A 21287-nucleotide genomic window follows, 5' to 3' on the forward strand; every position below is an offset into this window, starting at 1 on the left:
ACCCACAAAATAGGACACTAGTGAGAAAGATAACTAGAATTAAAGATTCATTAAAAAAAGTTACCATCCAATAGGTTTGGATCTATATAAATAGAGATTCGGGGTTACCCTACTGTGGATATATCCCCAGAATCTGTGTGCGTGTGTCAAACTACCCACACAAACTAAGAACTCTCGCCAGGGCTCGTGTCACTTGGCTTTATTGTGAGAGTTGTTGTTTTTCTGTTGCTGAAATTCCATTACCTTATCGTCTTGCCGGTGGCGCTGCTCAGAAGGAACTCTTCTTTTGGTCCTGGGATCATCCGTCTGTTCCGCCCTCTAAGTGTGAGCCCCTACTATTCTATCCATTTCCATCTGGCCTCGCCGCAACTGCAGTCAAGTTTTTGTGGCTGTCAGTATTTCATATTTGACTGATTGCCTGTGGTAATGCAGAGGAAAGCCCAAACCCCCTTTCGGGGCGGGCAAAAAACAAGGGGGAATTCGAGAATCGAGTCAACGTTTGATAGATCGCTCGAAATGCAATTAACAAACGCCACGGGCCACTAATGGCAAAAACTGGGACACGACATCGGAGCCTGTTGCACTGCCCCTTTCCAGGACTTGAGCCCCCTTTCCTCGCCGCCACTGGCATCATTTTGCGCTTCATTAAATCCTGATAAAAAGCAGCAGCAGCTAGTCATTCCGCCCTGCGCCGCCCCCTACGTTTATGAAGCCAATTATACCGATGTTTTTCTTCATGCAAAAACTTTGTTGAGCTGCTCCTCCTCCTTTTCCCGCTTTTCCTGCCCGTTTTTCCCAACTCAACTCTTTGTTGGCTACTTCCTGTGCTTGCAGTCCATAAATATTGATTCGGTTTTCAGCAAAAACTTTCTGCAGTTACTATGTATTTTATACACTCGAGGGCGTAGTCAGGAAAAATCATTCTCCTAACTGACTGGCATCTTGCCTGATGTTTAATAATACACCAGTAATTTTCCAGAGCCTGTATATCAAATAGATTGGAGGGTATTCCTTAGGGCATTTTTTAGGCAAGAAGAACCATCAATTAAGAACACTTCCTTCTATGTCCCGGAATTTATAAGAATTTTCAAAGACTTAAAGTGCCTTACCTTGAAGGTAAACAAAACAATGTTCTGTGTATGCCTTGCCAATGAAAACCCCTTTGGAGTGCTAACAAGTTTATCCGATTTCTTCGTTACTTAGTCAGAGAAAAACTGAGTGATTGACTTCTGTTTCGCAGCTCACGTTGAATGATTCATCAGCAATTCAATGCACTGATTTGATTTGATTTGATTTAGTTGAAAATTCTTTTTCGGAACGACTTTGTGCACTCTTGGTTTCGGGTATTTTCCGCTTATCGCTCTCCACCGCCTTGGCAATTAGTTTTATGTAATGTTTTTCTGGTAATTACAAGTTTCGTCCTTCGTTCTTATCTCCGAACTGTTGGCACTTTACCCATTTACACATATTCTCTTGGCTCTGCATTTTTGCGAAGGACCCCTCGCTTTTCCCGGACTTTTCCAGGACTTTCGCTTTTGGATTTCAGCATCGTCACCTACTAACAAGGACCTTTGGTGGGGATCTGGGCTGGGATTTGCTCGCTTTCTCTTTGCTCGCCGCTCATTTCGTTTTAAATTTAATTAAAGAAAACTTTTTCCTACTGCTGCTGCAAGTTTTTGGAAAGTAATTGTGGCAACTTTCGCTTGGTTTTTCCAGCTACATTCCGTTGCGGTTGGTAACTTTTTCGGGTGTTGATGATGGGACTTCTGCCGGCGAAAGTTTATTAGCGCAATGAAGTGCCCTTTTAAGATCTGGCGAGGCCTGATAAATTTCCTCACAAATTCAGATTATAAATTTAGCCGAGGCCAGGCTCTTCTTTTATTTTCTAGATAAGCACTCTTACAAATTCTAAGATTATAAATTCTTTGTTTTTGGTCCTTCGTTCTTTCAGCAAATCACCATAGGCATCCATTCCGGCGAAGTGGTGACCGGAGTGATTGGCAACCGAGTGCCGCGTTACTGTCTATTCGGAAACACGGTCAATCTCACCAGCCGGACGGAGACCACTGGAGTTCCGGGTCGCATCAATGTCAGCGAGGAAACCTACCGGTGAGTGCTAGTCTTGGCCATGTTTTTGGCTATCTGGGTTCCCCGGGTAGGGAAATTGGCGGAAAATCGGGATCGAAGTCGGGCGGGCAGGCTGCCACGTAGGCGGCCACAGCCGCTTTTTTGGCCTCCTCCGTGTAGGATCCATCGCCAGTGGCCACGAAGGCCGCCAGGGCAGCCTTTTCCGGATCCGTGACAGCCTGTAGAAGCTGCACATGGTTCTCACTCTCATCCTCGCTTTCCTCCGCACTGCTGATGGTCTCCAGGCGAGGCACCTCACTGCCCAGCTTGCATTTGGGCAGGGACTTCCCCCTCTGCGGATCCCTTTCCTCCCTCTCCTCCTTTTCCTCCTGGGCCTCAGGTCCTTCCAGCTCCTCCGTGAGATCGATGTAGCGTTGCAGGCGCTTCGGCAGCCTCAGAGTGTCGATGCCATTGGGCAGTTGATTGTGCTCCCGCAGGACATCCCGAATGCAGCAGCTGGAAAATGAATTCATTTTGTTTTATCTTATTTAAAGCCTTTAAAATGTTTTTTTAGAATTTCCAAAAATGTAAGGAATCACCATATGGTTTAATTTGATTTTAACGAGTTCTTGGTAAAGAGAGAAATGATATAAGATGATATTTATAATCATATAATATGATTTTATCATCAAGCAATTTCTATATTGCTTGCTACTTCCCAGCTCCCTTCCAACTTTTACAAACGTATGACTTATCTTTAATTTGAGTTTTTCTTAACATATCTTCTTGACTTGCCTTCTCAAAGATGATAGCTTGAAAATAGTTCCAAGGATTGACATAATCCAGTCTGCTCAAGACTTTTCGGAATACTTTTCTCGCCTTTGGGCACTGCTCCCGTCAATCTCAGCGGGATATTTCATAAATTAATTTAAGTTTCACACAATGAGCTCATACGGCGGACAAAAAAAATCCGAGCAGCAAACAAAGTTCATGTGCTTAAAACTTTTCTCGTGAGTGAAAGGCAGCAAAAGTGAAGAAAAAATACGGGCAAGAACTTTCACTGAAGTTGCCTGCGAAAACTAGAGGAAGAAGTTAAAGTAGCGGATATTGGTAGCGGATTCTTTTTGGCCCTTCCACTCAGAGGCGCAGTGAAAGCTTTGGGGAAAGTTTCCACGTTTCCCCGCTTCCCAGTGTGTGGAGCCGACTCTAAAGTGGCTTTTTGATAACTCGGCGAGTGGGGCTGCGGGAAACTGCCCGAAATTCTTGGGAAAGTAAGCTCCAAACTGGCGTCATAAAACGCAGGGAGGGCCCAACAACAACATGCTAATCGGTTGCCGGGGGATCCATCCAGGAACTCCGCAGTTTATGTCCATGTTAATTTGTCCTGTCAAGTTTCTCTGTTCTGGCAATATTTTGGCTTTTTTATGGCCACCGAAGACAAATTCGCCCAATCAATAAAGCAAGCTGACACCGCCTAGGGGAAAGGAAACGAAATGATGGGCCGGCGGAAGTTGCTGAGCAGCCATAAAGGGAGGAACAAAAAGCGTTGCCTACTTGTGGGCGCCACTCCGGAAGCCAGGATTCCAGGGCGTATGCGCAATCTGCACACTCGCCTTGAGGCTCCAATTTTGGGTCAATGCGAAATGTAATGCTTTATGCATCCACTCCGTGAGATTTGCATAAATTGAAGTCGCAAAATGGCAGGCAGACCATATAAATCAAATGCAAAAACCCTCATTTCGAGACCAGTTTTGAAGACTCGACAAATGGGCGCCAACTCAAATACAGTGGAATGTGTCATGCCAGAAAATCAGTTCAGAAAGTTGTATATTAAGGGTATAAAAATGTATACTTTAGAGTATGTATACTTAGAGAAATCATAATCATAATCATTTTAAAAGCTAAGCGTTGAAAAACTTTAATAATGAATGGAACTATAAATCCATTATGACTTTAATTCAAATTCATTAATCTAAATAACCAGAAAAAAGCCTTTAAAGAACCGTGACCATTTGAGATACCATATATCAATTTAAAGCAGACCCAGAGCCTTACTGTGCGAAATGCAGGCCAAGAGCGCGAGTTTCCACATCGCAAACATTGGCCAGGGAAAACAAACTTGCAAACAAGCTGGCAGAACGGGTTCCCAGCTGAAACGAGAGCCAAAGTCAATGGACATTTTTGTGACACGTGAGCTGGGGGAGGCAAATATATTTGTATATTTGTGTACCCGGCATCATCGGGTCACCGAGTGCTCGGCAAATAAGTGACACGTATGTGTATCCCGCATATAGGGTCCCACATGAACTTTATCAACGGCAGACGTCAACTTATCGAATTAAAACGAAAGGAAACTTCTCGACTAAACACCGATCAAAGTGGCAAGGAAATTCGCATCGATTTAATTCATTAAGTTGGCCGACATTTGACTACATTGTGACCAAGTTAGTGAAGCGAACGGGAAAGTTTCGACCCCGACTTTTGGATACAATACATGAAAGAAGGAGGCCAACTTGCATTAAGCCGCTTGACAAAGGCGGCAGACGAGGGAAACTTGTCAACTTGAGGCCCAGACAGTCTGTCAGTTTGTCAGTTTGTCAGTCTCTCATTTTGGGCTCCTGTCTTATGCTTATTTCATTTTTGGGCTTATCGCCGAATTGTCTGCCCGTAGGAAGTTAAGCAAGCGTGTCGGACCTAAGCCAAAGTAATTGAATAAAAAAGTGAAACTTATTATGGCTGTCGGCCCTAATCTCTCTTTCCAACCGAAGAAGACGTGGGCGGGCAGCTCATTGCTAGTCACAAAGTCAAGTGTTCGAAGGAGTTTCCTTCTCCTGGGAAAATTACAGGTCAAAGTTGGTAATTACCGGCATAAATGTCGCAGACTGGGCACTCCGTAGACCTGCTCCCTGCCAATAATCTTGTCCATCAACAGGCGGCCATAGCGATCGAAGAACATCTCTCTTCGGGAGGCGTATAAAAGGGGCTGGAATAGAAAAGGGAGTATTAGTGAAAGGGCATGCCTGGGAAGTAATATAAAGACTTAAACAGTAAAATTAAGATAATATTGACTTGTGATGTGAATAATACTTTAATAAAAACGCTGGTTCTAATTTCTTTTAAATAAAAAACAGTTTAATTCATCATTTTAATGTTAGTTGGTATCTAACGATCTTGAAAGAGTATGGGTTGTTTGCATATGGAATAAATAATATTTTATCAACTTATGTAGAACTTGCCAAACTAAACTCTAAGTATCCATAAAATAAACTTTAGTTACGAGCAATTTTATATATATATTTTCCTAGATGAGGTTTTCCATTATGATTTTCTCCCAGCAGAAAGTTGGAAATGACTTTTTTATTTGTTTTCTCTGGCTATGCACCACAATAATTTCTTGTGAAAGGAAACCAAGCTTGCAACCCTTCACTCACCTTAAAGGGCATCTCAATCATGGCCACGTTTCGCAGCAGAATCTTGAGGCACATGACCAGTTCGAAGCTGTAATTGCGGCCATCCTCGATGAGTTTGTCGAGCAGCGCGATAATTACGGAGGCGCCTCCGTCCGGCGGCTGTGGTGCGGCACCGTATCTGCAACAGATGGAAGGGGCGGTGGTTGTCAGGCGGGGCGTGGCAGCGGTCGGGAGTGGGTAACTGTTTGCAAATGAGATACAAGCTGCCAGCACGTAGTTGGTTTGCTTGCGGTCAATGCCGAAGGGTCGGAGGTCGGGGCGGCGGGCGGCAATAAATGCTAGATGCCCCGATAAACACAATGTACAAATGAAATAATGAACAGACACGACTCGCGGTTGTGTCAGTTGCACACGAGCACACACACAGTGGCAGAGGATGTACACATGTACACCGGAAAAAATAAAGTAGCCATTTCAGGAAAAAAATTCTATGATTAACAATAGACTTTCTTGATTGGTATTCTTATAACCGTGATTGATAAATTACAACGTAATACATTATAGCAAAATTATTATAAAAAAAAGAAAAGGGTCCAAAGATGTAGATTCATTTTAAGAAATCTATAAATATGCTCCAGCTTTTGAAAAGATATTTGACCTTAAAAGTGGACTTCCTTGACCTACATTCTGCACTTGGCATCTTTTTAAACAAGCCACCTTAATAAATGCATGGAAAAATATGAAACCTCTTTATAAATGGTTCCTGAAAACGTATTTTTCTAAAAAATTCTATAATAATCCAAAATACTATTTAAACTTAAAAACCTTTATTCAAATTCAACATTTCTCCCTCGAATTTCTTTCACTTCACACAGACAGACCTGAGTGAATGGCAAATGAAGTGCAAATTGCAAATGGCGCCGGCAATGTTGTCACATTTTAAATTGAAAATGTTTGTCAAAATCTCCGCACTGCGCTGGCATTTGTATCTCCCGTTTGCTGGCTGATAAGCCATCTAATTTATATGTTTCGCTTATTTATGGGGCGTCATATAAATACTGTCTGCTTGCCCGCCGAGCAAAGTCGGGCGCCACACGGCGTATGCGCAATTATGCACTAGTAAATCAATTTGGCAGAGAAAAGAGAAAAAGGCGAAAAAGGAATACATCTCACCGCATTCATTTGCATATTTTATGGCCAATTTCAAATGAAAATGCAGCAAAGCGAAAGGCGAAACGCAAATTAAAACGCACACAAAAGCGAAACAATATCGAAAATTTATGGCCGCATCAGCATCAGTAACTCGAAAAAATAGCAGCCGCATCTGAATGGAAATAAAAATCAGTCGAGTCGGAAAGGCGACGACGCAGAAACCGAAACAGAAACAGAAACAGAAACCCGCAGCAAAAACTGGCAAATCCCACCTCCCAAAACCTCTGGGGAAAGTCGGGGGAAATGGCGGGGGAATCGGCCGGCGGGGAATTGGCAAGCCAAACTCAAACATTTGCCATCAATCGAAGCCATTGCAATTGCAATTTGCTCGGTGCAATCAGCACAGCTGGCGGGAATCTCAATCTCATGCCGAATCCCGAGTTCTGAACTCTGAACTCTGAATCCACAGCTGGCCTCTGCCTATAATGCGAATTCTTTCCGCATTACGCCCCCTTTTGAGAGGAGGAATTCACTTTTAATTTTGTCGGCTTACAAAGGGGGAAATAACGTTGCAAATTGTTGGGGGGCGCATGGAATTCCCCAAGAAATTATATGCAATTTAATTTGGCAGCGATATTGAAGTCGTCTTTTGGCGAAGGCCTTTGGGCGCAGATCGAAATGAAATTTATACTTTCCAAGGTCAAGTACAGAGAAAGCCAGGAAATGAGATTATCTAGATTTAAGTCACTTATAAGCCTGTCTAAAAGAATGCTTATATATATATATTTTTTTACTAAATGATTTTAAAATGAAATGATTTTTGTGGCCTCTCAAACTTTTCTTTAACAAGGGAAAATAACTATTTTAATCTAATAAAGTCTAGTAATTTGAGGGCCACATAAACATTTTCAAAACTTTTTATCTGCCTCAGAACAAAATAAAAACTTTATGAAGCACTACAAGTTCTAGGAAGCGTACTTCCTGCTCCTAGGAAAAATCACATAAAATATGCCACTCAAACCGAGGGACCGGCGGAAATTGAATAATTTTTTGCGAAAATCTTGATCTAATGAAATTCAAGCCGCCTTTCGCCAGCCGTCGACATAAACTTCGACAGCTGAGCATCTCAGGCGTAACTTGCTGACAGAAACTTTGTTGTGACTCGCCTTTTTGGCCTGCAATCAATACTTGCATTTTATGCAAAGCATCCTTTTTGGCGCTGCATCAAAAATTGAAACCGAAGCCAGCAAAATGGCGGGGCGGGCAGGGGGGCGTGGCCGCTGTGATATCAAGTTAGGAAACAATAAATTGCCGGGACGGCGAAAGTCAAGGACGGAGGACGAAGGACGAAGGACGCAGGACCAAGTCGAAACTGCAGGCGTTTACATATAAATTTATGAATCTCGGCTGAGGACCCGAGTGCATGCTCGTAACTTTTTACAAGCTGCTTTCTGGGTTTTTTCGTTTTTTGGACCATGAGACTCGCCGGAGACCGCCTTGTGATGCAAATTCGCTTTGGCAGCGACTTTCATATTTAATGATAATTTTTCCTTTTATTTTCTCTATCCCCTCCTTGGGTTTTGCCTCGCATTTTCTTGTGGCTTCGCGAGCACTTGCTTATGCTAAGCGTCTTGTATTTTATGTTGCATACATTGCGGCGCCGCCAAGTGGCGACCGCTTTGCATATTTCTCGCTAATTGAAGTGGCAGTCGCTGGCACTTTCCCCTCTGACCCCCAACCCTCTGACCCCCCTTGGCCCGGAAGTCCCCGTCCCAGGACACGACTTACCTCAGCAGTATGAGCAGCAGTTCGGGAGCGTTTGCCTGCAGGGCTATGCGAAGCGGCGACGACTTGCCACAGGACTCAATGGGGACATCAATGAATCTGCAAGAAAGTAAGAACAACAAACCGGATACGGATAAGTCAGTGTTAGACCCACATTCCGAGGGAGTTTAGGCCACTCTTTGTGGTCGCTTTAATGGGCGACCAGCATCAAAATGGGCTTCGCACATTAGCAGGACTCGCAGGAGCTGCAAAATGAGCCTGGGCGAGTGCCAGACCTCAATTAAGTTGCTCGCTTGTTGCTCATGGCCCTTCCTTCAAATAAAATAGGAATACACAGGGAAAAAAAATTGACAGCATAATAAGCCATAATTCCTTTAAAAGTTTAGTCCATATCATATTATAAGTTTTATATATAGTTACTCTCACCGAGAGAAGAAACTACTAGGGTTTTGGTATCACTTATCAAGGGGCCTAAAAGTATGCAACAATTTATTTTCATACGGGATTCTTTCAGAAAGTCCTGGTTCCCTACTTCCCTGCATACTTTTAGGCACTTTTATGTGGGGTTTCGAGCCCTATCAACATTAAATTTAAGCATTATTTGGTGACTTTAACTAGCTAAATTGTTATTTCTCACACAGAAACTTGTAATATTTTTCCCTGTGCCCTGTGCTAGCTTGACATTGCGTATACGTAATGTGCTGTGTGAGCGTAGGGCGTTTGTCTCCATTCAGGCATTAGCATGTACAATGCACTTAAGGCACATTTGCGACACACTACACACACCCACACCCACGCAGGGCTTTTATGTCTACGCATAAAAGTAGGCAAATAAAAGAGCAGAAACCACAATAAACCGGAAGTAGAGGCAACCCACACAGCAGACAATAAGCGCATTTTGAGCCACCATCCACTGACAGCTTGGAAATTGGCTTGGCAAATTCATTTGCGTTTTATTGGCAGTGATAAAACCGAGGGTCCTTGCAAGAATCAAGACATTCGCCAATCGCATCCCGTGACAGGTTCCCCAATGGCCTTATATAACACCTCTTGGCTGGAATACTTTCCGCCAGTCGGAAGTGATTTGCCCCCTAAGTCAAACATTAACACTTTAATCAGCTGCTGAGTGGGCTGACAAATCAAATTTCTGTCTAATGGTCTGCTTAGCGGAGTATTAGCCGGGATTTAATGTTAATGTCTTTGCCATACAGTGCGCACTTTGTCCTGAGCCAAGGCAAAGTGTAAGAGTTATCAACTTGTGCAGCTTTGCATTTGAGGGGAATATAAATTATTCCGAGTGCCATTGAGTCAGCAGGTGGACCGGCACTGGATTATGCTAAATAGTAGTGAAATGAAGCAACTAGCTTTTTTAACCACTTAAGCTGTGCAATTATTAAATGCAGTTATGAATAATGCATGAAGTCCGGATGACGAATTGGCTTTACCGAAAAAGCGGGGAAACATTTAAAAGAAAAGTACAGGTTTTAGTTGTTAGCCGTAATAAAGGAATTTAATCCCTTTTTAAACCAATACATTTGAAATGGGTAATATCGTAGTAAGACTGCTTTAAAAAAATCATCAGTTTTTAAATCTCAGAAGAAGGTGTCTTAAAGTATGCAGTGATTTAAGATACGATTGCATTCAAAGTTCAAATAAATAGTTGCCTACTTTTAGGTACTTTAAAAGTGCTTAATTGTGAATACTTGTGAAATTTTTAGGAAATCTGTTTGCTGTCTTTAAGTTTACACTCCATTGCTCTTAGCGAGTGCTCACTGTTGAGGGGAAACTTTCCCAATATGCTGCTCTCCTGAGCACTGATTTATGCAGCTCCAACGGCATTTGGCCGAAGCGTTTATTGTCACATTGCTTGTTTTTTACAGCTCCCCACTCACACCCCTACACCCACACCACACACATGATTCCCGCCCACACATACATTTGCAGCTATTAACGCTTATTCATGACTTTGACTGTTGTTTTGCGAGAGGGCATCATAAATGTCGTCTTAATGTTTGCCAGTCAGTCTCTTTTTTTTGCCTTCTGTTTGTTTAAGAAGCGCAAACAGTCAACTCTGCAAAATGGTGTGCATGTGTATGTGTGTATTCAAAGGGGGCGGGATCTATCCGTGTGGATTAGTGGGCGTGGTGGGGTTGAGAATGCTTTTGAGCGCTTATTACACGCATTTTTGACTTTAATCCTCCGGAGTGCCGGCGAACAAAGCCGAAATAACAAAAGGTTTACATCGCTGCCTGTTGGTTTTCAGCTTATCGCATCAGAGACACATGTGGGGGAAAGGCGGAAAATGGGAAATGGGAAATGGGAAATGGGAAAACCCCCAGCGAGCAAGCTGCAAATGAAAATCTTAATTATACATGACACCAGCAGAAGTGAGAGAAAAGTGAAAAGCCACCGCCAGTGATTGAGAGCCATTCTCTGTGCGAAGTGTATTCGTAGTCGTGACTGTGGTTGTAAATTGTCGCCATCTTTCACTCAATTATAGCAGTCAGACACACATGTGCAGACTCACACACACACACTCTACACAGCGCCACAACAATGGCTGATGTATTAATTTAATTAAAATCCTTTCGTTCCTCTGGTTACTCTTCACTTTCACCCACAGTTCTCTTGTATTCCCACGGGTTATTTATAGTATCTTATTGTTACCGAAAACATTATTATTATGAGGGAAAACTCGCAAACAATTAGGGTTGGTTAGCGTACATGGCATTGGTATTATATCTAAGTGGAATTTTATTGGGTGACCTTGATGTAGCTATAAAGCAGTGTCTAATTTTTCCGCGGGATTATAGTGCGGCAGATACGGTTCTACCTAAAAATCTAAAACTTTAAGCCGAAGCTTGAAGCTTGAAGTACACTTAAAAAGGATTTGACAATCAACTTTCTTTAAGAAGCTAAAAATAAATTGTCATCCTTTCATAAACTACCATTTACAAATGGCTTACAATTCTTAGTACTTTGTCTTTTTATTAGTTCAGGGATGTAAAAAGGTTTACTTTGATTTTTAAAAACATAATCCCCCCATGAATGTCCAAGCACAAAGGCACAAAAAACTCTTTGGGGGAATAGAGACCTCGGCAAGTCACCCCGCCAACTATCCAATTAACCCAGCTAGTGCTAAAATGGCTCGAGGCAGCAAAAGAGCGCGACACACGAAAGCCAGGCGGAGAAAGCGGAGAAAGTGGAGAAAGTCAGGGCGGGCAGGGATGAGCACTCACCTGAGCTGTCGCTCCTGCTCGAAACGCGGAATCCAGACGGGCAATGTGAGCTGTTCGCGTGTGGCGTGCTTCAAAAAGTAAACCATCGCCCGGACATTCTCGTGCTGCAAACAAAGGACTTACAAGGGCGTCTATCCCAAAGAGGGGTTATCTCACCTGATCCTGGAAGTCACTGCGCCAGCCGGCGATGAAGTGCGGAGCATGTGGTCCGAACAGGGCGCCCAGGAAAATCCGCTCATATGTCTTCTCGCACTCATAAATGGCCACTTTATTCCGAAAAGTAGGATGCAAAAGAGGAAAATAGAAAAACAGCTAAATTCAGAACGTTGTTCTACGAGAAGTTTTATATAATACCGGATTAGAGCTTAAAATGATACGATAAGGGTACCATAAAAGTTACAGAATCTTTTTTTAGCCATTAATTACCTTGGTAAAAGAATACAGTCTTGAAATATTTATTTAATAAATATTTATTATAAATATATATTATATATATTAGTAAAATATTTTTATTCAAAACCTAATCTTTTAATCATCTAAAATGTATTAGTTCTTTGATTTAAAATGTTGTTTTATTAGTTCTTTGATACTTGAATGTTGTGAACATGTCGGAAGACTATTAAACTTTTATCTTTATGCTAATAACGTTCTAGAAAATATAATGTCGTAAAGCAAGATTTGTGTACGCTTTTTGACCGAGTTCAGCAGAACCCTCGGGAGCGGGGAAAAGGCGGTTAAATAATGTCATCAAATCGCAGCGGCAGCAGCCATAAAAAAGCTAATTACGTGGCTGCACTTGTTGCTGCTTGGCCGACTCTTTGGCTTTCGGCTTTCGGTTTCCTTGGCTTTTTTGGCACAGTCCCGAAATGAAGTCAGCGGAAAACGGAAACTGGCCAAAATGTTTGCCAAGCCAAGGGCAAAAGAGGGCAAGGGTCTGGGTGTCGGTCTGGGTGTGGGTCTAAAAAACCCAGTTCAGCAACAAAGCAAGTGCGGACAGGACAAACAAGGAGCAAGTTTTATTGCACACGAGTCCAGATCCCATGACAGTGGGGCTTGCCATTAATTTCTGGCACTTTCCTCCGCTCGCAAAAGTTTACGCAGCCTTTTAATTAGAGACAGCCAGTATACGTATACGCCCCAAATAACTTGCAACACTTTAAGGCACTTTATAAGTTTTACGACGCAGCAACAGCAAAACGACATTAGCAACACTTTCTTAACGCAATTAGCAGAAACACGTGATTAAAGTTAAAACTGCCTGCTTATGGGCGTAATAATCTGATGCGAAGGGATAAAATTCATTAAAATATGCAAAGCAAACGGCCACGCCCCAAAGAGCTCACAGGAATGTCGAGCCCCATGCACAAACACATCCATATGCATATAAATTAAATTATTTAGTTGGAATGGGTTTACTTACCCAGCAGCTGAACGACCACCTCCGAGTCCCGAACTCCCCAGTCCCAGCAGGTGCGCAGGCCGATGTACAGGATGTTGTGATACTTGCCCATGAGGCAGACCTGGGAATGGAAAAGGAGGTTAAATCCCCTCTGAAGCACTACTTTTTGAGTTATAAATAATTGCCATATGGCAGGCAACTATTTAAATGGAAAGAAAATTACATTTAAAGCGACTCGGGAACGAGAAAGCAATAAAAAATAGATGTTAAGAGCCAATCCCAAGAAAAGGATAAAAGAGATATAAATAACTAACTTCCTCTCCGTGACGTTATTCGCGTTTGAGATTTTAATGTATAAATTTAGAGAACCGCAAACTCAAAGAGGTATCCCATTTTTAAATCGGTACCCAATTACCAAAGTTATGAAAGTTAGAAGTCCAGTTTTGGGTTCCCATTCTGAAAGTCAGTGGAAAATTCCAACATGAAAATGGGCTAATATGTTGACCCTCGTCAAAACAAAATATTTTAATGTAGAATACTAGAGAATTCGACCACAAACTCATAGAGGTATCCCACGTCTAAATCTGGATTGAAATGGCCAAGATATGGAATCTAGAAGTGCAGATTTGGGTTCACCTCCCGAAAGCCATTAAAATTACGGGAAAATCGAACATGAAAATGGGATAGAAATGGGACACTCGATATAAATAAATATTTCAATGTAGATTATAAGAAAATTCAACCACAAACTCATAGAGGTATGCCACTTCGAAATCAGGATTCAATTACCCAAGTTATGGATATTAGAAGTCTAAGTTTGGTTCCCATTCTAGGAGCCATTGTAAATTCGGAAAAATCGGACTTGAAAATGGGTTAAAATTTTGACCCTCGTATAAAGGAAATATTTGAATGTAGATCGTTAGAGAATTCAACCACAAACTCATAGAGGTATGCCACTTCGAAATCGGGATCCAATTACCAAAGTTATGGAATTTAGAAGTCTAATTTTGGGTTCCCATTCTGGGTGCCATGGGAAATACGGAAAAATCGGACATGAAAATGGGTTAAAATTTTGACCCTTGTATAAAAGAAACATTTGAATGTAGATTATTAGAGAATTCAACCACAAACTCATAGAGATATGCCACTTCGAAATCGGAATACTATTACCAAAGTTATGGAATTTAGAAGTCTAATTTTGGGTTCCCATTCTGGGAGCCATTGGAAATACGGAAAAATCGGACATGAAAATGGGTTAAAGTTTTGACCCTCTTATAAAAGAAATATTTGAATGTAGATTATTAGAGAATTAAACCACAAACTCATAGAGGTATCCCACTTCTAAATCGGGATTCAAAAACTCAAGTTATGAAATCTAGATGTCGTGTTGGGTTTCCATTCTGGACCCCATGGAAATACGGAAAAAATCGAGTATAATACTTGACCCTCATTTAAATAAAAGATTTTAATGTAAAGTATTAGAAAATGTAATTAAAAATTCATAAATGTATGAGCTTTGGCTGATATTCTTTTATTTATATTTAGATTGCAATACGGCAATTGCATTTAAAGAGACTTTCGGGAAATTGCAAGCTATATTTATTCAAAGAAAATATTAAATTTCCTTTTTTTGACTCTAAAAGAGCCACAAATATTTTCATTTAATTAAATTTGAGCCTTTTGTGTATTGCAAAAAGGGTTTGTTTAGTTCAAGTGGCATGTGCTTTCAAGAAATGTTGAGCTATTGGTCCACATTCAATGGCATACATTTTACGGTTCCCAAAAAGGAACAATGAATGGTTTGTCCTTTTAAGTCTAGACCTTTATTTAATAAGATTGAAAAATGAATGTGGGGGAAATGCTTCCCGTTCTGGCAATCTCTTTCTCATTTTCTTAGTACAAAACAAGAAGCTTTATAGATCCAGATGTATTTAACTGAGTCCTGCCCTAGAAATAAGATATACTTTGGACTAATTCTAAATAATGAATAATAATATTGTTTTTGAACCATCACAACTACATATACTGATCACTGGAATATAATAAACTCCCTACTGAGCCCACCTTTCCGTTCTGCTCCTTGGCCATCCGATGGAACCTCATGGCCGCCGTCACCGCGATGGCGGCCACCTCCTCCGTCTGGGAGTTCTGGCCCCCGCTGCAGCCCTTGATGATGGAGCTCAGGTGGTCGAGGACGTCGCGGCGGGACTGGCGGTCCTGCAGCCCGTTCCGCGAGATCTGCTCGAAGGTGTCGTCGAAGAAGCACTCGAAGATGTAGTCCATGACCAGGTGGCGGCGCGGAGTCCGCCGGTTCCGCTGGTGACTGGCCCGTTCCCCGGGATTCCGCCGCAGTCGTTCCCTCACCCGCAAACGCAGCCGTGTTCGTGACTCAGTTTCCCGCCGGAAACCGTAGAAATGTTGTGGCAGTGGCAACCAGCAGCGAACCCACACAAATTGGCTTTTTAATTGACTTACCAGCCGCTGGAAAGCCTCTAGCAACTGCGAAAGCATAGTGCAAATATGGTATTTAATGCACTCAAAGTGGGTCAATATTTTTCGAAATTAAAAATAATAATAATTTCCCTCCAAAAGACTTAAATTCCGTTTCGAAAACAAAACTCCCGAACCGTTGAAGCCAAAGAGTCACAATGCACAAGAAGAGAGTGTTTCAAACAATTAAGGGTGACTCTCTTTTTGGTATTGATTTTTTCCAGCTGGCAATGATGTGCTGGGAGAACTTTCGACAAACATAAACAAATAACTAATGAGCAGGAATCATTAGTAAATTAATTACTAAAAAGGTGGAATAATTTGATACAAAATAGAACTATCTGCATTTAATTTATAGGCCTTTCTACTTTTAAAGGGCTCTTCATTTCCATGAATCTCTCTTCACATTCCCAGCAATTGGCAAACAGGTGTTTGATTACCAGCCGACAAGTATTCCTCTATGGACACTTCAAAAACCGAATTGAACTCAAGTACTTCATTGAAATAGACTCGAATGGGTTAGGCTAAAATGCTGATTGCATTGCGAAATTTTCTCGCATTTTTCCGAGCCACCTATTCACCGCACGCAACTCACACACGATTTTCCACCCCGCTCATCAGCCGCCGCTGGAAAACTAAACAAGTGAAGTCTAAATTCTGAAATCGCTCAGCTGTTTTCCCACTCTCACACTCTCTTTTGCTTTTCTCGCCTCTCTTCTCGTACAGAGAGCGTTAAAGGTACTTAATGTGCGTTTCATAAACATAGGGCCGAATTAAAATACCATTTCAAATATAGGTGTGCTCACTTTCTGCTATAAAAATAAAACCCATTTATGAAAAACCCATGAAAAATAAAAAATACAAGCCACAAGTAAAAATGTTGAAGCTTTTCTACGGCTGTTTAAATATTGAATTGAAATAATAATTGGTTTGTAATTAAAGGGATTAATTTCGCTTCAACAAAGATCAGTTTATTTTGAATGGTTTACTTACAGCCGTTTATTCTCCTGTGTTTGCTTTTCATTTTAAAAACATGGCAGAGTAAAAACATTAATGAGCGCATTTCGTTAAATCATAAGAATTTATTTCAGAATTAAATGGTTTTTACATGGCTATTAAATTTAAATGCAGATAGTAAACGACAAATTTAAAAACACTAAAAGCTTTGAATCTGTTTATCATTGAATTTATCTTGCCTACGTTGGTTTTAATTTTCTATTTTCATAGAACTGTAAATCTGCCTTCACAAATCGCTTGGGTAAATAAAAAATATTCAAATGATATTGTCTGCAAATTTAAATAATAATGACATTTTTTGGATAAGCCTTAAAAACAACAAATGTCATTTAAAACAACACTTCAATTAAAATGTAAATTTTAAACAATATTCGCGCGCATTGTTTACATGTTTTTCTATCCCCTTTGCCAATTACTTTTTGCTTATGCGGCACATATCAATTCGCACATAAATTATTCAGGCACTCATTCCTTTGTTCGCCGTATTTGCACGTTTAATATTTGGGCTGACAATTAAGCGTTGGGTAAATATTTAAGCACTGCCATAAACATTAATTAAGAAGGCACACACGGAGATCCGGAGATGATGGCTGGGACAAGGGATAATCACGTCTAGCGGGGACTTTTCGGGTCCTTCGCCTTAATCGCGTATGCAAATAAATATGGAAGGGCGTTCGGATCCGGGTAATCAACTCGAGTCCATTAAAACAGTGGCTGTTTGTGCTGGTCAGCCAGGGAAAGCAGGGCGGTGTTTTCACCTGATCAGAGCTCACCTGGGCGCTAATTAAAAGGGCAATGCAATTGTGGCCATATGCCGGCCATCCAGGCCGCAAAGGCTGCGAATAAATTGAATTAAATGCGTATGCAATCAGCGCCGTATTGGCCGTAAATATATGAGCCCGAATAAATGCAACAATGTGCGGTTCGGCTGGTTGCGGATTGTGGGCCAAGCGGAAGCGGAAATGCACAAAAGCCAGGCGAAATTTTTATTCCGTTTCCGCTCGCCATGCGGCAGTCAAATGTGCGGGCAAATAAAGCGCAATGAGCGAATTTACATAATTTCTGGCGATGCAATCTAAAAGCTGAATAAGCGTGTCCCACGGTACAAAATTACGACCGCAATTTATTGGCGTGGAGATTGAGAAAAATATGGCCCACGAGATATACATCATCCAGAGTGCATTATATATATCAACTCAAGCCAACTTCGCCGCGGAACTCAGAAACTCAAATTTATGGGAGCACTTTAACAGTCACATTTCTCTAGTGACACATTTTCTAGGAACTACCATTCACTATTATATTTCTGTATAGGTTGAAAACTTTAAGGTCAGAGAAATCCCTGGAGTTTTGAAATCATTTATAAAAGTGTCTAAAACTATGCAGTGAACAAGCGGGCAAAAGGCTTGCATACTTTTAGGCACCTATATTGCCAGTCTAAAAAACGAAATGGTTTCTGTGGCTACATGGGTTGGTTTTTTCAACCAACTTAAATCAGTTCTGTGCTCAAACCTAAAATTAAATATTATTTTTGGGTGGATATAAATCAAATACTTTTCCAACATATGTTCTCTATCCTTACATTCCCTCCCTCCTTTCTTGCAGGCTCCTCTGCCTGGCGATCAACCAAGATGATTCGTTCCACTTGGAGTACCGCGGGCCGGTTATCATGAAGGGCAAGCCCACGCCCATGGACTGCTGGTTCCTGACGCGTGCCACCAGCAGCATTTTGGGAGGCACATCCTCCACATCCTCCACAGCCGGGGGCGGGGGTGGTGGAAACGGGAGCCTGGATTCGCCGCTGCTGCAGCCAACCACCCCGACGGCCGGCGGGGCCACGCCCATCGGGGGCACAGCCGCCCAGAGGGTACCAGGACATGCCAGTGTGTCACGTACCTCGTCCTCGTCCGGAGGAGGAGCAGCCGGGGGCACATAGGAGATGTGCAAGGACTCGTCCTGCTGCTGCTGAAACATCCTGTAAAGTTGCCACTGCGTGCGTGACTCCATCTGTCCGAAAGTCTGCGGCTAAGTCTGCAGGTCCTTGGACCACTTAACCACTTCATTTCTACTCCTTCGTGTTTGTCATCCCGCATCCTGCGTCCTGCGTCCTGCCTCCTGCGTCCTGCATCCAGAATCCTGCATCCCAAAACCCAAGTGTGTGTTCTTGGCATTGTGTGATTGTTGCTGCTGGCACATTGCGGCCGGAGCTCGAGGAACATCGGATCGTTGTGCAAGGTAATTTATGTTAATGCTCTCCTATCTGCAACCATTCAAGCCAACCCATCCCACCAACCACTTAGGCGAGTCACTTTACAAATGATTTACATATCTTGTGTGTGCACTGAGGAAACAATCATGTGGGATTTAAAACTATAAAGTAGGGGAGATACTATTATATAACGAAAATTTGTTTTGGCTTATTAAATTCCTTAAAAGATAGATCCTTTTGAGTGCTTGAAAATATACACATCACTTATTTTCCATTTCCAATGCAGATATCATAAAAATAAATATAATACCATCTTAGTTTTGGTTATAGCGAATGCTTAGTTCCCTAATCGGTAATGATTAATCTGAAATGTTTTCGTCTGTGCACGTAATTTATTCCACATTATCACGTCATGTTCTCCTAGCCCTCGAAATTAGCCTGAGCCCTTCAATGGCCTTATCTGGACAAATTCTAATGCCAGCCATAAAGAATATTTTGTGTCGGGACAAGTTTCAACCCACTTGGCCCAATCCGTTCGGCAGTAAACTAGATAAGTCCAAAACAACTCAATATAAAAGCCATAATACGCCAAACAGTTAAATATATATCTCTCTCTTGAACTGCAAAGGATTTTGTCAACATTTTTGCCAGCGAAAGCGCAAAGCCTTTCGTCCTGCCACGCCCACACTGTGGCCCTCGCCCCCGCCCACATTTTATCCTCGAGCTGTGATGCTGGCATTTATTCTGTGTGTTTTTGTTTACAAAGTTTTGGCCAACCAAGCTGCAAGCAAAAGAGCTCTGTTTCAGCCGAAAATACCGCAGAAAGGAGCGGATTCGGGTTGATCGGGGCTGAGCGACTGGGTTGCGCATAGAATTTAGCACATATTGTGAAAACAAATATTTGACATGAGCAAACGGGCGAACAAGCTCAAGGTCCTGTGATCCAAAGGAAGTGCCACTGCGAGGGCCGTTCCAAAATCAAGGATTAGCTTGTTCGGGACAACCTATTGATATCCGAAAAAAGCAATGCGATACCATATATAATCTGTAAATATCAACAGTTTATATAAATTTGCTAATGTTGATAATTGAAACATATTTAAACCATATCATTTTTTGGGACATGACATAAGTATAATATTAAATTATGTTTTATTAATATTTCAATTCTTAAGCCCAGACTTAAAAGACTTATATTATCCTTCAAATATTTTAAAACCCCACATATGCTACTAGCAACCCTCGAATCTATTTTTGGACAAAACTTTGCTTAATATACAGTGTCACTAAGCGTAATGAAATCGCATTAAACGCCCTCTCACAAACTCATTCGCATATAAGAAAAGTAGCATGCCACAGAAAAAAGACTTGCAGGGAAATTGGGTTGCCCAATTTTTCGCCTGGCATTTTAAGTGCACATATATCGCCATCGGCTGTGTATATCTATCTATATCTATCCTACAGATATGTATATACAGCTGCTTATGGCCTCGATATGGCGCACATTATCGTTAAATGCCGGAGGCAACAACAAGTTGGCATGCAATTTGATGACTTGGAAGTTGGCAGGCATTTTGATGATGCCATTCAACTGGCAGAATTGTGGGCGTATGTAATTCTGGATGCCTAACGATGGCTCGTTAGAAATGGATTAACATTGATTAGTTCTTAGGCCAGGGCGCTGGAAAAACCCCAGCTGAAATTTCCCTAATTAAATGCCCCAAAATAGTCCAGCATTTTTAATAAATCCGAGCATTTCGGGGCTCCCTTATTGCTCATTGAAATTCATTGGAGCCAGAAATAAAAGTACAAAATACCCATAAAAGTTGCCTGATTTGGTGGCACTGGCACCCAGTAATCCAGACCGGCTTGTTTCCGCTCCTTTTCCTCTCCCCCTGCCCTCATAATTTTCCTCATTTTTCCTATTTAGTCTTATTTATACTTCACATCCGGCCCGTTTGAAGGGGAAGTTGTTTAGGGGATGCGGTGGCTGCCTTTTCCGACTTTCCCTCATTTAAGTTGGCCCACTTTAAAGACCTTCGGCGAAGGGATGCATTGGCCACACAAAACCACTTCAGAATTGTAATTATTTTTAATGAGCGGCGCCTTCGATTGCAGTGCTAGTTGCCTTTACAGCTGAGTTCAAAATAATATGGCATAACAGGAAAAAAATAAATACTTAAAAATAAATATAACTCAAATTAACAGCTAAAATGTAGTGATTTCCATTAACAGAAAGCCAATCTGTCAATCTTAAACTGCTCTATAACTAGTTCGGTTATATTTTTCCATGACCATATTGTGTTTAACACATCCGTATACACTCAGAAGTATCCATCAGCTTTAATGAGCCTCCATCTCGCCTCATCAGCTCCACTTCAGAATCATTTATCATTCGGCAGACAGATGTATGAAATACATATAAACTGGAGCAAATTTATTCGGTCCGCAACAAAAGAGCGATTTTTCTTTACATTTCCGCATGATTGGGAAATATGGAAATAACTCGGCTGCCATCG

General features: G+C 41.7%; 2 protein-coding genes across 6 annotated transcripts in view; one reads left to right on the forward strand and one right to left on the reverse strand.

Annotated features, from left to right (window-relative positions):
- LOC119547418 (guanylate cyclase soluble subunit beta-1) overlaps window positions 1–21287 on the forward strand; it is a 51098-nt gene that overhangs the window by 24753 nt on the left and 5058 nt on the right. For 3 of the 4 annotated variants that reach the window (XM_037854290.1, XM_037854281.1, XM_037854297.1), the window contains exons 16-17: window positions 1952–2109; window positions 18165–18495. In XM_037854290.1, the coding sequence (XP_037710218.1) occupies window positions 1952–2109; window positions 18165–18495 (489 nt within the window). Of the gene's footprint in view, window positions 1–1951; window positions 2110–18164; window positions 18795–21287 lie in introns of those variants that run through there. The other variant, XM_037854272.1, reaches the window with a different exon arrangement.
- Window positions 1842–16129, reverse strand: LOC119547444. Of its 2 annotated transcripts, XM_037854316.1 has the most exons (9): window positions 15983–16129; window positions 15117–15551; window positions 13074–13173; window positions 11810–11919; window positions 11654–11757; window positions 8418–8513; window positions 5499–5655; window positions 4932–5050; window positions 1842–2583 (listed from the first exon to the last, which is right to left on the reverse strand). In XM_037854316.1, the coding sequence occupies exons 2-9, from the start codon at window positions 15333–15335 to the stop codon at window positions 2139–2141; spliced, it is 1350 nt and encodes a 449-aa protein (XP_037710244.1). In that variant the 5' UTR covers window positions 15336–15551; window positions 15983–16129; the 3' UTR covers window positions 1842–2138. The 2 variants fall into 2 exon arrangements, with proteins under 2 accessions (XP_037710244.1, XP_037710236.1); XM_037854308.1 differs by lacking the exon at window positions 15983–16129 and having other exon boundaries at window positions 15117–15578.

The sequence above is a fragment of the Drosophila subpulchrella genome, chromosome 3R, assembly GCF_014743375.2.
Source record: "Drosophila subpulchrella strain 33 F10 #4 breed RU33 chromosome 3R, RU_Dsub_v1.1 Primary Assembly, whole genome shotgun sequence".
Taxonomy (NCBI): Eukaryota; Metazoa; Arthropoda; class Insecta; order Diptera; family Drosophilidae; genus Drosophila; species Drosophila subpulchrella.

What these genes read in the sequence shown, in the direction of transcription:
- LOC119547444 (XM_037854308.1), bottom strand. Translation starts at nt 15,563, where the DNA reads ATGCTTTCGCAGTTGCTAGAGGCTTTCCAGCGGCTGGTAAGTCAATTA. An exon ending in CCAAGGAGCAGAACGGAAAG is followed by an intron (nt 13,174 to 15,116) that starts GTGGGCTCAGTA and finishes TTCCATTCCCAG; the next exon opens with GTCTGCCTCATGGGCAAGTA. An exon ending in GGTGGTCGTTCAGCTGCTGG is followed by an intron (nt 11,920 to 13,073) that starts GTAAGTAAACCC and finishes TTCGGAATAAAG; the next exon opens with TGGCCATTTATGAGTGCGAG.